The sequence below is a fragment of the Seriola lalandi genome, unplaced genomic scaffold (genome assembly GCF_002814215.2).
Source record: "Seriola lalandi dorsalis isolate HSWRI2012SDOR001 ecotype SW California unplaced genomic scaffold, Sedor1 jcf7180002054976, whole genome shotgun sequence".
Taxonomy (NCBI): domain Eukaryota; kingdom Metazoa; phylum Chordata; class Actinopteri; order Carangiformes; family Carangidae; genus Seriola; species Seriola lalandi.
Window position 1 is genome coordinate 19,743 of NW_019525526.1, and position 17,730 is coordinate 37,472.

Consider the following 17,730-nt stretch of genomic DNA (forward strand, 5'->3'; position numbering starts at 1 on the left):
ACTCAGTTTCCTAAAACTTAAGTTAAATGTCTCGTTTTGTCCAACCTGTAGTTTTAAACAAAAAAAGAAGCAAATATTCTTACCTCAAAAATAGATTTTCAAAATAGTTGCTGATTAACTGTTGACCGACTTGATTGTTTCAGCTCTATTCAGTGGAATTAAACAGAGACTACCTGTGAAAATGAAAAGTTAAAGCAACATGTTTAAAACTTAATTTAAATGAATGTAAAAAGGAACGAAAGCTGCTTTGAAGCCCCTAAAAAAATGAAAAGTCGTCACAAGTGATAAATATAAAAATGAACACTGGATAATAACAGAGGCTCAGTGGAGCGCAGAGTGGATGCATGTTCGACCACTTTTTATTGCACGATTCAACAGATGTGAGATCCTGCACAAAAGTGTTTCAGCACTGCATCAAGAAAAAAAAAAAAAAAAAAAAAAAAAAAAAAGAAAAAAAAAAAAAAGAAATGTACATACAATATCAGAACTTGTATATTTACAATATCACTATAACCACTTATACATTATGTACATATTAGTAGTAGTTACAGAATGAAACCCCTACGCACACATTACACTTCAGCTCTACAGGGAATTACAGTGCTTACAAACAAAAACAAAAACAAAACAAAATAAAAAATAAAACTGGCTGGACTACATTCACTCAACACAAATCAAGGTTAGGATGAAGATCGTTACGTAGAAAGTCGCACAATACTCATACATGCTGCACCTCTGGACATGTCCCATTCACATGCCCAGGAAAAAAAGAAAAAGAAAAAGAAGAAGGTGCAGTTATTTTAAAACAGCCTCCTGTTGTGTCTGTACAAGTTTAATCTGTTTTTAGATGTTTGAGATCCCAGAAGTCGACGAGAAAAATAAAATAAAAAAATAGCACTGATAGTGGCTTTGAAATAAAAACATGCCTGTTTGGACAGATTCAAGGTGAAATAGTCCCATGGTTTTTTTTTGTCCATGTCAAATATGAAATAAAAAGGCACAGGAAAAATGTCTGTAGCCTCAGTGATACTGGAAAACTCGTAACATAACTCATAACTGACCTCGTGATGTGAACTTTTCAGTATGTTTCTGTTTGTTTGACACAGAACAAACTTCAATGTGAAACTTGCATCAAATCACTGCTGGAGCAAGAATGTATTAACTTGTGTTAGAAATTAAATTAGCTTTTGTTTGAGCAACACAAAACGTTTCGCCTGAGCCAACTGAGATTTAAGATCGGTGGCCATTTTAGGAAGTTTTCAGATTCATCTTAGCGTTTCTGTAACAGCTCCTGTTTCATCTCTAACTGGCTTTAGGCTCATCATTTTCATGTAAAGGGGGAAGGTAAATCTGTAAGATTATGATGCAACTTTCAAGACTGAAAAGTTGGAAACTCCACAAGGAATCATGAGGCGAAACTAAGAGGTCACTAGACAATAACTGGACCAGAGGATGGTGAAGAACTAAACTTAAATGTGTCACATTCAGGGAGTTGGTGCCTTTTTCTTACTCTCCTTGTGACCCGTGCTACACAGCGACTTCATCGACAGCCTGGTGGTGGTGCGTTCACTGTCTGTGAGATGAGGCTAAACTCAATCTGACTGGATCTGTTTACATAGTAGGTTATCACTGGTTTCACGTCACCAGAAAACCTCAAGTTTTACAGAAAAACAATACAGCACCGTTTCCATTCGCACTGAAGCTGACGGTTATTTTTTCCATTCAATGACACGTCTGTAAAAATGTCAGAATACAGTGGAAAAAAAAAGCCCAAAGAAAGTTTAGAAAAGTGCTTGTTCTGTCTGATTAACAGTCCAAAACATGAAGATATTCACTTTATATTCACGACAAAACGTCACAACTATTCCAGCCATTTGACATTTTTCCTTGAAAAACAAAACAAATATTCAATAATCAGTGTTTGCAGATGTTTCCTGATTGATGGACTAACCCTGCTTTAATAACCATTAAGCTTTAGGCTTATAACGGACTTGTCTTATGGACTTTAGGGTTTTAACTTTAAAGTATATGTGCTGTCTGCATATATAGTAAATGTACAGCTGTTATGATGCAAATCAATATTAACTCAAAAACTGACTTTCAAAAACCAGTCATTCATATTGGGCCTTTAGCAGAAATCAAGAGTTCCCCTGTTGAAATTATGACTTGGTTTTGATGTGACAGTATTTACCAGTCAGGACCTGGTGATTACAGTAACCTGAACACCACATGAACGTAGAATTAGCACGACGGGCTGCACAGACTTTAAAACTACTATGAGCTTCTGCAAACACGATGTGGATCCCACATTTGTCTCAGTGTAAATTCTGGCCTGCGGACACAGTGACGCTGGCAGATGTTTGCCTTCACATCAGGCTGATCCTCGCGCCAAACAGATGTGTAAACATGGCTTCACTTCACGGTAAATGTACAGCTGAGAATTAAGTGCAGCTGGAGCTCTCGGAAAAAAAAAAAAAAAAAACAGAGTCTGATAAATGTTGAAGAGCCAAGTCTGGTTCTAAACTGGCCACAGTTCTTTCCTTGACCTCGTAAAGCTTCGTCAAGTGACAACATGAAGACCTTTGAGTTACAGGTGTCAGCCAGTGTGCTGGCAGCTCACGTTAGAGTATTACACAGTGAGCAGGATGCAGTTCTGAGACTAAAAACCTCCTGAGGATTAAAAAAAAAAAAGGTGAGGTCTCCCTTTCAAAACCTCAGTTACAGATGAACTACTCGATGACTTTATCACCATTAAAAAGCCCGGTCAGTGACACCGAGAGGCCTTCAGATTCCAAACAGCATGATGTGTATTTATACATACAAAATCTTTGTACCTCAAGATTTCAGATACTTCAGTGGAAAAACAAACAGCACCTTAAGGTTAGGACTCAAAACTCCACTTATATATACATATATATATATATGTGTATATATATATATATATATATTAAAAAAAAAAGGTTCAAGAGAATCGCTGTCATTCCTTCATTTATCTGGTTTACCCATAGAGCAGAGAGCGTCAAAGACCTTTAAACCTCCCAGTAGTGTTTTTACGTCAGACGGCAGTTTCAGAGCGCTCTCGCTTTAATACTTTCTGTAATCCCTCGTTCATTGGACAGGCAGGTAGATAAACGGTTTGTAGCGCCATTGTTCAGCATCCTGATACAAAAACAAAAGAAAAAAAAGAAGATTCAAATCTAAAATATAAAACTGAACTAAAACAAAAATAACAGGTTGTAAAATAGCAAACACATGTCTACAGTTAAATGTAACCTATGGCTACCAAATAAAAGTAAAGAGGCCATCTGAGGCCCGTCCATAGTGTCTTGGTGTTTGATATTACATCTGGCATATATATACTATATATAAAAATAAAAACAATCCATTTGGCAACCTGTTTGATGTCTTACACTATTCCAGTAATCATAATTTTGGTCTTTGATATACACATATATAGATATAGCTATAAAACTCTGCTGTTCAAAATGATCTGTGTTGAGTGAGGGGGGAGATTCAAGTGAGTAGACGGTGACGCTGGATGCTTGGCATCACGGCTGACTGCTTCAGTTTGTTTTCTGCAGAAACCAACTGGTTTCTTTTGTTATTTAAAAAAAAAAAAAAAAAAAAAAAAAACAAAGACAAAACAAAAAACAAAAAATAAAAAAAAAGTCAAATGATCAAAACAAAGACAAAACAAAAAACAAAAAATAAAAAAGGCAGTCTGGTTGGTGGAAGAGTGAGTTAGAATCCACTAGCTGAAGTTTCCTGACCTGCGCTCGCTCTGCTGCTTTGTGCTTTACCACAGATGGTTCGCCTCAGTGCAGACAAGTAGAAATAAACCTGAAAATGTTTTTTTTTAAAAAACATAAAAACAGAAGAGTTTGAGCGGCGAGCTCGAGGTCGTTGCCGAGCATGTGAGAGATCAGCGGCATTCCCTGATGACGAAGATGTACAGTGCCTTGGTTTTTGTGATCTTGAAGACAATATAACGTGGGGTTCATATTTGTTCATGAACGGGGAAGGAGGTTGTCAGAGTCTAGTTTGGTCTATTGGCTCTCTGAGGGGTCAAAGGTCACTTCAGGCCTCTGCTGCTTTCCTCTTAGAGCCCTTTGTTTTTGCTTCGGCTCCTTCCGCCTTCCTGGAGCCTTTAGGACGACTGACGATGGCGGCAGTAGTGGCGGTTGATGCAGTCGTCTCCAAGTTGACGTTCTGATCCTGGTTGTCTGTTCCGTCCAGCTCGTCGTGCTCCAGGCAGCACAGCTGTCCTGTGGGAGGCCAGGGGCGTAGCGCCCCCTCCTGGTGAGCCTTGCAGAAGGAGTTGGGGCAGAGCTGGCAGAAAGCCTCAGAGTTCTTCCCACAGACGTCACAGTGGTGCCAGGGGCAGTCCCAGCGGCCTGCAGGGGGTGAGGATGAATGATTTAGACAATAAGTTAGAATACAAGCCAATGATTTTCATTATTGATTAACCTGCTAATCATCGGTCAATGATAAATGTCAGAAAATAGTGAAAAATGCCCGTCGGCAGCTGCGTTTGTTGCGTTTCTTACCAAAGGGTCTCTTGGTGAGGTTCAGGCAGGACAGGTGATAAGCTTTGGTGCAGGTCTTCTTGTCACAGAGCACCAGCTGCCCTCCGTCTCCACAGCGGAAACACTCGTCCTCTGACTTCTTCTTTCCCTCACTTTTCCTCCTTTTATACTTTCTCTTCAACCTCTTCCCTTTTGGCTCAGCTGTTTGGCCGTTTGAGTTCTGCGGATAAGACGACACGTTGGAATCAATCTGAGCAACATGGGGAGCATTTCTCATACGATATACAACTGAACTGGTATTTTGACACGTATAAATTCTTTACATTTAAAGTAAAGTTCCATTTTCTTATGAAAGAAAGACAAAGGGAAACACTCCTGAATCCACTTACACTGTATGAAACACATACCAAGTTATTCTATAATTAAGAGTGTAATTATTCTGCGATGAGACTAAAAACTCACCTTCGGGCGATCACCAAGGAAACCGCTGCAGTTTGGGGCGCCGCAGCGGCAGACTGTCTTCTCATTGCCGAGGCAGTCCAGGTTGTAGTTGAAAGTCAACTCAGTCCCTGCGATCCAAACAGAAAAATAATAAATAAAAATAAATTGCTCTGGAGTAAGTGTCCATCTTATCTCTGTGATTCTGTCGTAAAAAAAAAAAAGAATCTGCAACCTCGTTTGAAACTCGTCTCACCTGCGGGGATGTCGCAGACGGCGAACAGGCCGACCCGTGTGTCGCCGTTCACCGTCCACTTCTGCGTCTCACAGTTGGGCTGACAGCTGTGGTTCATGAAGCGAGAGTAGTTTCCCTTTGGACCAGCGTCGATGATCCGGTCCTTGGAAAAACAAAAAGATGGAGGCGTTCTGAGTCAGTCACTTGTTGCAGTTTAGTTTATAATAAACTTGTGATATTAGAAGCAGGAGACTGTGGAAATATGAATGAATTACTCCTGTTAAACTCCTGTTTTACTTAAACTACTTTTATAGTGATATCAACGTTTGTATTTATATCATTAGCATTAAGGATTCCACTGGTACTTGTAGTATTGACTACTGTAATGTCACAGTTGTCTGTCATGCAACATTCCCAATGCAATACCATTTTGTTGCTCTGGCTCCCAGTAGAAGTGGCACTGCTGCTGAGAAAGCAGCACCCTGACACACTGAGGAGCAACGACAACCAGTCCCCCTGCGAGCGGACTGGGATTTCATGTGTCGCTAAATGACATTTAAAGCAGCAGATACTGGAGTACAAGTGTACTACTGCCGACACACACACACACACACTCACACACACACACACACACACACACACACACACACACACACACAAAGACACACAATCTAGACGTGGCTTTTACCGACCTTGTCAATGGTGAGCATGTAGAAGTCTGTGATGTTGTTTTCTTGGGCGTACTTGATCCTCGCCCTGCACTCCTCCTCGTCGATCAGCTCTCCGATATATTCGTTCACAAACTCACCCTGTTTGAGAAACGCTACCATCAGACCAGAGACCAGCGGCGTGTTGACACTACGGAGTGTCCCGAGACGGAGACGAGCCACAGGATTGACAACGATGCAAGAACGCGAGATACTGGCTACAACATTCGTAAAGAAGTATTCACACCCCTTGGAAGTTTTTAAATAAAAAGGGGATGTAGAATTATTACTAATATTGTAATCTCTGCTTGTGTCTATCTTTGTGTCCTTCAGACAAAAACATAAGCAGCACAGTCTTCATATGTCTAGTATTCAGTTCCAACAACATAACAGACATATTGACCTTTAATAAAGAGGAATCTTGCTTTTTGGACACGTATTATTATTATATTATATGGTTCAACTAGAAGACTGTTTTATGTTCGGACAGCCTCTCCCTTCTCACCTTCTTGATGTCCCGCAAGGAGATCAGGCCCCAGCCTTTGCCGGGCGTCTTGATGATCTTGGTCTCTGGGTAAAGACGTTTGGTGAAGTCCTGGTTGCAGCAGCGCTCCCCGCTGGGACACACCTGAGGGTGGCACTCGTACTGCAGCATACGGTTCAGACACTCGGACTCAAACCCACACGGCCTCTCGTCCGTCAGCTTGCAGTTACACTTGGGGATCTCAGAAATGTCTGCGGTGTAGACCTGAACCTTGCCGAAGGGTTTGTTGACCTGAAGAGGAGGAAACATCAATGTAATGAAACATCATCAGAGCTTAAAGATAAAAAACAATATTATAAAACTTAGAGATAAAAAGCAAAGATTCACAGGATGAGATTTCACACCTTGATGAATTTGTATGGAGGTGGTTTTCGGCTGTTCTCTTGTGCTTCTTTGGCCTCTCGTTTCATTTTGATCACCTTGAATCGAGCTTCAGCCTCCAACAGAGCTGCGGAAACAAAACAATGTAAAGCTCATTTCATTTACTCTGTGCAAACATTAACCTGAACATTTAGGTAAAAAAAACCTGAAGAGAAACATTTTCTGCATTAATGTGGCAGCTGTGCTTTGATGCAACTTTGGTTTCGCTTCTATCCTTCACGTCTTTCATGAGTTTCAATGAAAAAACAAGTGATTTAGGGATTGATGTGCATTCAGCCTAGAGCGTTACCATTTTTAAAAACTTTGCCGATGCCGGTCCTCTGGTGCTTGCTGCCCCTGTCTCCCTCCATGTAGGGAAACACTCGGCCCTGGTGAGTCCAGAAGTAATCCTTGGAGCCGAAGAAGAAGACGGGAAACTCTCCGATCTCGTGGCGAAGGTGCTGGATGTTGGTGGGTATGTTTCGCGGGTGGTGGATCTCAGCAGGCCACCATCTGAGGAGAAGCGGCAGCGGCATGAGTTACAGTGTGAATAACAAGAAGGTTCACTAACAAATCACAACTTCAGTGTCTCTCACCTGTATGTTCCTAGTTTGACCCAGATGATGTCTCTGTATCTGGGTTTCTTTCCGGCTCTGCAGTCGTTGCAGAACCAGCTCCCATCAGGCATAGCGATGTTGAGGCAGTCGGGGTGAAACGCTGCTGGACAGGATTCGCAGCACAGCAGCTGTCCTCCTGCAACACAAAGACAAACCCAATTAAACCTGACATTATAGATGGGTGGGGAATAATTCAGACATTTAGTTATGAGTCAGCAGCAGTGAAGCCGAAGTTTGAGCTCTAATTCACAGTTGAGTCATCTGTAGAAGGGTGATAAAAAACATGCGCAATAAGAGCAAATGTTTAGTCTGCCACGCACCCACTCGTTAATCCACACATTGTTGTTCTGTGTGTTTTGGTTGGAAGGAAACTGAACCAGTGGCTCAGATGCATTTACACAAGATTTTACACTGAAGGCAAAATTATTAGCAGGTAAAGATTAAACCAAGCAAACCGCTCTCTCTGTGTTTCAGTATCATTTCTCACACACTAAAAAAAAAAAAATTACACCCACATGAAATTACCACCGTCTCCTGGATGTAGGAGCTGGCTGTGATTTCAACTGAAAATTGATTCTCAGGAAATGCTGCAGTTCAGCGTTTCCTCAGTGATTTTCAGCAGCAGCAGCCGCATGTGTGATTAATGGCTCCTCACCCACTCCAGAGCAGCTTTAGTGCAGGTGGCTGTGCCAAAATAATTTCACTACTACACTTTAAAGAGAATAAGTAAGACGACACTTTGCTGCTCCGAGCTGAGATTCGTGTTGGCCGAAAACAACTGCATAAAAAGAATTAAACAAGTGCAGAAGATGTTTACCCAAAATGAGAAACAGTTTCATTTCCAACCACAGTCAAATATGAAAACTACTCATGTTTATCAGTGTTATTAAAACTTCCTGTTTTATGAATGAAATCTGGTTCAACAGCACAATACAGCTTTAAAACGACTGTGCGGTGGTTACACTGCTCATTCATTAAGTAGAAAACAATCTATTATTATTATTATTGTATGGCTTCTGGTGACCGCGCTCTGTGTTGGTGACAAAGGGGAGGAGACGAACCTTTGGAGCAGACGAAACACCAGCTGACGTTGACGTGACTGTGGTGGCTGTAGCCCTTCTTGGCGTTGAAGTGGTTGGTGCAGATGATGGCGGTGTTGGTGATCATCTCGCTGCCTGCGGCCACGCACTGGTCACCGATGTGGTACGCTACCGGGCAGCGTAGGCAACGCATTAACCTACCTGCAACGAGGAGAGTGAGACAAACACCGGATTACACAGATATACAAACTCTGAGTGGATCCTTTGTAAAGATGGTAAACTGGTTCCTCTCCAACATTAGTGGTGAGCAAATTTTTTGGCATTGATTGGTTCATTTGAAATTCTAACTGCAGCCGTTGAATATTTTTCCACTATAATGACATGAACTTGCGTCATTAGTCTGGAACTTGGTTTATTCCTGTTGGGGATTATTACAGATGAGTCACAAACTGGCAATGAAGAATGACTGCATTATGTTTCATTAGTGCCGTGTTTTCATTGTCACTAGATCCAGTGTTGTAATCTGATCCTGCCACAAGCTAAGCAGATAAAAGAGGAGAAACTGTATTCACTGAGTTCAAGAGGAAGAGCAGCAGCAGCAGCAGCATGAAAGGAACAAAACAGCACTTCCTACAAACAAATTCTATTATTCTAGCTCGCCTCTCTTTTACATTTCATGAGTGTAACTCCAGCTGCACTTGTAACATGAAGAACAATTTTACCGTCAGACCAACGCCCAGAACCAAGAACCATCTTTATACCACAAGCGTTGCTGGAGTTTTGACCTCTTTACACTTTTCTCCTTCTCCATGCACCTTGGAAGAAAGTGAAACTTTGCCAAAAATCTCTATTCTGCATCTACTCTAACTGGTATGTTCAAAGGGGTTTTCAAGTAATATTATACAAACTTCATGTTTGAATTTTCTGGCCATTGAACCGTTAATAGTGTCTTTCTTTATGTACACATATCTGTTATGAAACTCTGAAAATGTTAATAGGTTTCAAACAGATATGGGCGATGATGATAATGATGTTTCCTTTACAGTTATCACAATGGACATCTGACTCAAATTATTCCTGCCCACACAGCTTTAAAGAAGCCTCAATAAAAGTCCCATCCTCTGATCTGACGTTCAGCAAGAGAAAGAAATGAAGAAAACTGTATGTGCAACACCCTGATATAACTGATAAAAACAAACCGATAAGAATGTCTCAAAAGGACCGAACATGTCTCAGAATCAAAAGTCAAGGAATCCAAACAGTATAAAGTCATATGCTCCTCACCCTTGGTGGACTTTTGCTTGGTGCGGCAGCCGTAGTGGCAGCTCAGGCAGGTGTGGAGTGGACAGCGGAAGCCCTTGTTGTCGAACGAGGTGAGAGGGTTGAGGCGGACACACGCCTCGTGGTAAAACTTGCCGCAGTGTAGGACGTGGCAGCGACGCACCTCGCCCTCTGACTGCTTACAGGTGAAACACGAGTGAATTCCTGGGAAGAGAAAATGGCAAAATGTCGGTCAAGAACTGAATGCAGTGCAGCAAGAGGTTGCAACATAAAATAACTGCTCAATGGCTGCTTCTTGAACAACATGAACGTCTCACCTGTGCTGCACTCTTGACACAGCAGCTTGTCTTCAGGTTTGAAAGACGGACCCAGACAGTGGAGGTGAAACATCCCACAGCACTGGCCCTCACAGGGCACCAGGTCCTCACCAGCCTGTTCACACCTCTGCAGGAACGAATACACACAGATCAAAAACATACGCAGAGATTCAGACATTTCAGTGGATGTAAAAATGTGATTTTTGATCAAATTTGCTCTATTCCACACACGATTATAAAAAGGATGGAGACTTGTTAAAACCCACTGTGTTTGTTTAAATAAAACACTTGATCCTGATATTTTTGTATTTTGAAACAAACGAACCGAAAGTTTGTTGTCTCAACTCAAGTTAAGTCAAAAATAAAGGCAGACCTACCTGACAGACAAACTCTTTCTTCCGCTCGCCCTTCTTCGTCCCGTCTAAGCTGTCACTCGGAGAATCAGGACGTCCTTCACTCCCAGAACCCTGCAGCAAACAAAGTGAAGACAACGGCAATCCATCAAATAACACGTCTACAGTCAGATTGGTACAAAATGATGTACAATCAACTGAAGACTATTTATTCCCTTCACACTTGAGCCAGTGTGGCTTAGTGTGCTTGATACTACTTTAAAAATGTCTCAAACATTATGCTTGAGGTTTTGTAACATTTATAACCAGTGTGTGTGTAAATTAAGTTAATACCATACTGAGGTCACACCGTCTCACCTCAGGGTCAGGACAAGGGGAGGACCTCCTCTTCTTTGCTTTAGCAGGCGTGGTCTGGTTCTCTCCATCCTGTTTCCTTTTCCTCCTATACTTTGGTTTCTCTGCATCTTGGTCATCTATGCACAGTTAAAATGTTTGAACTATAGTTACCAAGTACAACAGGGCTACAATAAAAGCAGTTGATATGAACAGACACAGAGGCGTGAATTTAGAAGAGAAGCCCAGCAGTGGAGCTCGTCAATACAGAACAGTGCGGTTGTTTACCAGTAAGAGGATCTTTTGACTTTTTCTGTCGTCTCTTGGTTTCTTTCACGTCATCAGTTTTCTTCCTCCTCTTCCATTTTTTCTCTGTTCCTTCTGAAGCTGAGGCCTGGGGAGGTAAAAGCTCTTTCAGTGGATGTGATAAACATGTAAATCAAGATCCTACTCCAAAAAGGGCTTCATGCTCATTTTGGGTTAGTGTTTGACGTTCCATATTCAAAATCATTCTTGTTGATTCAAACATCTATTTTGTCAGGCATTTACTGTAAAAGTGAATGATTTAAAGTCTCCGCAGTCCGTTCTTCTTCTATTACTATTCAAGAACATGCAGTTATGTGTCTCACACCAGATGGAAACTCACCTGTTTTTCAACATCTTTGCTCATTTTGCGTCTCTTTTTAGGCTGCTGGTCCTTTTCTTCTGCAGCGTCCGTCACTGGCCTTTTGGAGGTTTTCTTCCGCTCCCTCTTGACTGAAATGTTAAAATGTGGTTTAGAATTAGACATTTTTATCTGCCATTATTAGTTACAACAAGAAATTCTGACATTTCCAGGCAGCTTTCAGAGCGGCTTGAGGATTGATTTAAAAGCTCAGTCCCACCTTGTGCCAAGACCATAAATCAGCTAAAGAAAATACAAAAAGGGCCAAAAATAAACATCAGACTCACAATGAGGAAGAAAAATCTCATTCTCCTGAGATTTTGTTCAATTACAAGGGACAATCTCAACCTTTCTGTGTTTAGGCAACGCTACGTTAAAGTTAACTGACAACTGACTCACCTGAGGAATCAGTCATATCTTCATGAGTCCCTTTCTTTTGCCTTTTCTTCACTTTGTCAACTACGACAACAAAAGGTTTTTCTTTTAATTAAATTCATTTAACAAATCTACATGGATGCCTTAACACCATTTTCTCCAAATTAAGTCCAGATGAGGATCAAATTATGAGTCTCACTTGTGGAAAAGTAATGATTCAAGTACTTTTATCACCTCTTATTTTAAATGTTCACTGCTTTATAAATAGAGACGAAATAAGCACCAAATCGCCATTAAAATTTAGTTTTCTACATGATTAACTGTGGAAAAGGGATGCTGGTGTAATGCGACAACAAAACAAAAACTATACACAACCATCAAATAGCATTTTGGATAAATTCTGTGCATTTCTAAGCTTCGGTGCTATTGAGGAAAAGCAGTCTCAACAGAAATTTACCCTCTCGACAATCAGGAATGGAAATTCTTAAATACAAATGCCACATTAAGTGATAAAAACCACAATAATCCACCCACTGCACTATTTTACTAGCCACATATGGCAATTTAAAGCAGGAGATTCCACAGCTCTGCTTTGGTATGTTTACCAGAGCTGCTGCAACCAGATTAACCCAACACTTTACTGATGGCTAACAGTGATCTGGTGCACAGGTTTCAACCTTCAACCGACCTGGAACTGAAACTGGAAGAGAGTCAGGATCGTAAACATCGTCTGTCGAAGAAACCAGCTTTGATTTCCTTTTCTTCACAGGGTCAGAGGAGTTGTCGGTTGCTGATTTTTTCCTTCTCCTCTGCGTCTTGGCGGGAGACTGAGCCTGTTTGGGTCGCCTCTTTTTCTTCTGAGGTGCAGCTGATTCAGCTTGTATATCTGCTTCTGAAGTGGTGGGATCCTGCAGAGAAAACAACCGAATGTGTTTAAAGAGGACCTATTATGCGTTTCTTTATTTTCTGGCATATGAATAATGTTACAAGGTCAGATGTTTAACGTGGTCAACGTTTCAAATAAGGTAAACGTATGTAAAATTAATCCCTGACACAAAAGCTCAGGCATCAGTCGGCTCTGAACGAGAGGTTTACAATGGTCTTTTCTACTTCTTTCTACGGTGGTCAACTCCAAACACGGCTTGTTCTCCCAAAACTTGAGTAGTATTACAGGCATTTAATGTACTCAGTTCTCCAGTGTACAAATAGCTGATCCTCGACAGCACACAGTTGTTTGAGAACGGTAGAATAACATTTTACAAGCATCGTTAGCTATGGTATTTCCTGACAGCAGATGTCTTCCATTTCCCACATGTACAACTATTCACAGGGGTACGTATAAAAAAAAAAAAAAAATGTATGTACAGATTGTGATCGAAAGACTAAATCCACACAATAATCAGGTGATGGCTGTAACATTTACAGAAAGATTTCTTGCTGTAATGTTTGTTGTTCATGCTTCACACTTATATTCAGGATCAGATTGTGGATCAAACAAGAAAAGTTGGATGTGAGAAGTTTCCACTTCCAATCAGTTATGTTCTGTCACGGAGTTTTACAGTTTGCTTTCAGGACATCCACACTGATTAGAAGATGAGGCGGTGCTCACAAGCGCTGGGTGCTGCCCCTCAACAGGCTTCTAGATGTTCAGCCAATCAGGAGAAAGTGAGCTTTTAAGGAGGCCTCTTAAGGAGGCCCAAGCTAACATTGCCTGTTTCAGTCAGAGGCTCAACTGAGGGGCTGAATAGCAGGCACTTTTATTGAACTGTGAATGCAAATCTATTCTAGTGGAGTCCCAGAATAAAAATACAGAGCTGGAAATGAGCATTATTCATCCCCCTTTAATGATGCTGACCATAGTTAAAGGTTTTTCCCAGGATGTTTAAGTACGATCATTGTATTATCTTATTAAGGTTTTAAAAATATTTCCACTCCAAAACATTCTCTGTATTTTCAAACCTTGATTTTCTTGCAGAACTTACAAATATTAGATTATATTTAAAGTTAAACTATGGACTTAGTTGCGGGTCCACATCATTCAGATCTTTGGGGTTTGATCTGCAGGTTGAACAAAACAGGACTTCTGAAGACATCACCCTGAGCTCTGGGAAACTCAAGACTGAGATTTAGTATTTTTCTGAAATTTAACAGGCCAATTAATTAATCAAGAATGTAATCATCAGATAAACTGTGTTTCCCAACAGGACATTATTTACATGGCCTTAGCCTCTCTTCTGTCATTCTTCCGTTTTGAGTTTTGTTATGGGAGCTTGTTTCTTTTTCCCTGTTGTGTGTCCCAAGTGCTGTCTTGGGACTGGGGTGTGGCTGTGGGGTCATTGGGAAGGCCTACCAGCATGGAGGGAAGATCTGGGCTGAGCCGTGACTCTGTTTCCTGGTTCATCTCATCGCTCTGTTTTGGCTTCAACTTCTCCAGGATGTGGGGGTTTAGATGAGGCCCCTCTTCATCATACTGAAACACAAAGTTTGCCATGCGTTCATCCAGTGACATGTCGAGGGCCTCCTTGGCCTGAATGATGCCCATGTTCCACTGTGCCTGGAGTTTACGGGGCACGGAGGGACCCGTCTGCATGATGGAGAAAATGACAAGTTTATACAACAAGTTACAAAAACAGAATGCAGAAGTAATGTTTAATCATTGTGCTGCATGTTGCCATCGAGAAGACGCAACAAAAAAATCATTGTTTTTACTATGGGCATCAACAAGATTACATCATTGGTTAGCATCAAGTGGCAGTTGCTTAACAACTTGTGAGCCAAGTTGCAAAATATATTCTGTTGTTTACCTAAATCAACCATTTGGCTTTTCTTTCTTGTGCAAAACATTTTAAGGAAGTGCAATATTTTAATGTTGCAAGGTTTCCAAGTAGAGTCTTTCTATATGGGCCTTAGCAGCCTATAGAGCCAATATACAAGGGCCTCACAAAAGAAATGAAATTGATATACCTTTTTGTGGATGATGCGAGAGGCTGCCTGTTTGTTGCCCTGGCTAAGCTCCTGGTATTGATCCTCCCCAGAGAAGGACACCATGTTCTTCTCAAATATGTAGCCTCTCTCTGGGGCGTCTCCAAAATACTGTACATGGTAAAGGAGGCCTGACCTGCTATTGGCTGCTAAAAATAACACAATAAACCAACAAAAAAACAGTTTTTAAAATCAAAGGTGGTATAAGAAATGATGGATATATGTTGCATACACTAGCACAGATATAACAATAGTCATTCCTACTTAATATACTTAATAAATGGTGATTCTTCAACATTGAAATGCACTATATATCACTTAAAGCCAAGTTAGAATGAAGCAGGTGGTTGTGCTAGTTTCTCACCCTTCTGTTTCTGTTTGAAGTGACTACTGATTTCTGGATCTGTGGTCACCATGCAAGGCCACCAGGGGTATCCCGACACCTTTGTCCAAACCAAATCACCAACAGAGAAACGGATCAGCAAAGGAGACTCTTCTGCAGCCTCCTCTGTCAACTCTGGGATGAGATCAGGCTGGAGAAGAGACAAAAGAATCAGTTAATCAATAGACAAAAATAGAAACGAATCAAGGTTCCAAACACTTTCTTTCCCTAAAATCCTTTATATAACACACACACACACACACACACACACACACACACACACACACACAATCTATTTCAGACACATACACATCACTGCCAGTATTTATATATTGGTCACATTTGTATGTGTGGTCCTTAATGCCACCTCTCAGCATAATTGTAGTAAATTATTGCACTAATGTTTAAAACCAGTACTAGCTGGCCATATTGCAGTGTATTGTTATGTACTATATTGCTACAGCCAAGCAGAAGATCTAGCTTAAAAAATATTCATGCTTTGTTACTTAAAAGTTGGAATAAATGCAAAACCTCTTCAGCTGCTCCAGTTCCATCTACAGCATTTGTGTGGTCAAGTTCCTCCAAAGGGATGACAGAGGAACTGAGGTTTGGTTGAGGTTTTGGTTTGTGAGGTCTCCCCCTCCTTTTCTTTGCGTCTTCTCTCTTGTCAGGTCCAGATATAGTACCTTCAGCCGCCGTAGCCAAACTGGTCCCATTGGCACAGCATGGTTCAAACAGCGGCTGCTTGACCACCTGAGGTATTGTCACCTTCAGTTCAGGTTCTGTGTGGGGAGTGCAATTGTGCTGATGGGTGCCAGTCGTAGTAGGGGCTTCAGCACCCTTAAGCATAGGTGGCTCTGGAGCACAAAGCTTGGGCAGTGTGTCTTGGTCCCCATTCAGCACACGGGAGGTGAGGTCTTTGAGCCTCTCGTGGCTGTGGTTGTTATGACTGTGGCCAGCCATCTTCTGAAGGACGCCGTCTTGTAGTGTGGCGGCCAGCTGGGCAGCAGCTTTGTCCATTAGCAGAGCAGGGTCACTGCTCATGTCCCCCCGACCTTTCCGTACACTGAGGGACTCTGGCGGCTGCTTCATGCTGATCGGGTTGGCTGGTTCGGGCATCGAAGGCAGAGAGCTACCTTTAGTGTCCATCCCATCTAACCCCCTCCAGGCTCACTGAGCTACAGGGAGAGGGAACACACAGAAACTTCTCATTCCACAGGTTCAGTAAGAAATCATTAACAATATCATGCAGTCCATTTTTGATGCTCTTCTTTCTGGCAATCTGTAAAATGGCATTCTGGGATATGAATCCTATGAGCATAACGTTACACATTTTACAAAATGGCACTCACTTGCTCCAGCGAAGCATGAACACAGAGACTGGGAAACAGAGAGAGCTGCACCTGTCACATAATGTTCTAGCCGCGTAGTTTTGGATGTTCTTGTAAGATAGGAGAGCGACTTATTTGACCACAAGTCTGAAGCAACAATACCTCAGAACAGTAAAAGAATACCTATGCCTCACTGAAATCCAAATCTAAATGTTAATCACAACTAATGTGCAAGAGGTCAAGTCAAACCTATTCCCGATTATTCCCATGCATACGAACAAAAACCACTGGGCGGGTGGAAAACCCTCTTACCGCGACAATTTCAAGTTGGCTTTCTCCTGGAAAAGGACTAGCTAGCTGCTAGCTGCAGTCTGTGGCAAAGCGGTAAGGAGAAGGCTGGCTGCAGGCTCCAGGCTCTACCGCATGCAGCGAATGCCCAATGAGTGGGTGGCTAACCGTGCCGCGTAACCACCACATCACCGGCTAGAAAAGCCGCGGAAATGGAAGCAGCTGACAAGTCGGTGTAATGCTACTGGAGTGCGAATAATTGCTGGAATCGAATGTATCCCGCTTTGGTTAAAAGCTAACATATTACATTGTGGGTTGTGTTAGGTTAGTTGGCTTTAGTTGCAACATAACGACATGCCGGCTGAACATATTTTGTTAACGCAAACGTTGCAACAACCCGGTCAATCGTTTTAAAGTTAACTTCAGCCTTAAAGTGTTCTGATGGAGAACCTAAAATACCCACTTAAACCAGCGGTTGCCCTATAATGTCATGCAGGAAACGGGCTGCGACTATAATCTGATGTGGAAGCCACGATGTGGGAATCTCATGGAGTCCAACTATGGACAAGCATTTTCCCATTGAGTACAACTGCATCTCTGTCAGTGCTACAGTCAGCCATTACATTCCAGCAAATAGACAAAGCCGCCACCCAAAAGCTAAATGCAATTAACTTACCAACTAGCTATCGTACCCGATTAAAGCAAATACGTGAATAAATAAACGAGTGCATGACTGGGCGATTGCAGTAGCGTCTTTTAAATGTTTTTCCATTGTTTCACTAGTATACTCAATTTCTAGGCGCCATGACAGCTCGTTTCAAAAAGGCTAACGGTGCTAGCCAAAGCTAACAAGGGTACAATTGAAGCCAAGCCAAATTGCACATTTAACGTTAGCACTGCTAGCTAGCTTGCTAGCTAGCGGATCCTCTTGCTAAAATGGATGGTCGGCCTGAACAA

General features: G+C 41.7%; 1 protein-coding gene across 1 annotated transcript; it reads right to left on the reverse strand.

Moving 5' to 3' along the window:
• Positions 1–343: 343 nt before the first annotated feature.
• Positions 344–16,307, reverse strand: nsd2 (nuclear receptor binding SET domain protein 2). The gene is made up of 21 exons (XM_087171095.1): positions 15,686–16,307; positions 15,137–15,305; positions 14,755–14,921; positions 14,141–14,374; positions 12,479–12,698; positions 11,398–11,507; positions 11,040–11,145; positions 10,776–10,891; positions 10,443–10,532; positions 10,066–10,192; positions 9,752–9,952; positions 8,489–8,668; positions 7,407–7,563; positions 7,121–7,323; positions 6,795–6,898; positions 6,412–6,681; positions 5,892–6,008; positions 5,221–5,362; positions 4,989–5,095; positions 4,548–4,746; positions 344–4,394 (listed from the first exon to the last, which is right to left on the reverse strand). Exons 1-21 carry the CDS (start codon positions 16,301–16,303, stop codon positions 4,078–4,080), a joined length of 3,954 nt encoding a protein of 1,317 aa, XP_087027221.1. The 5' UTR covers positions 16,304–16,307; the 3' UTR covers positions 344–4,077.
• Between the last annotated feature and the right edge of the window lie 1,423 nt (positions 16,308–17,730).

Excerpts from the sequence above, each read along its gene's own strand:
- nsd2 (XM_087171095.1), bottom strand. The coding sequence starts at position 16,303 with ATGGACACTAAAGGTAGCTCTCTGCCTTCGATGCCCGAACCAGCCAAC. Across the intron at positions 10,533-10,775 it reads CCCCTTGTCCTGACCCTGAG|GGTTCTGGGAGTGAAGGACG; the intron begins GTGAGACGGTGT and ends TGTTTGCTGCAG. Across the intron at positions 5,363-5,891 it reads ACATGCTCACCATTGACAAG|GACCGGATCATCGACGCTGG; the intron begins GTCGGTAAAAGC and ends TGTTTTTCCAAG.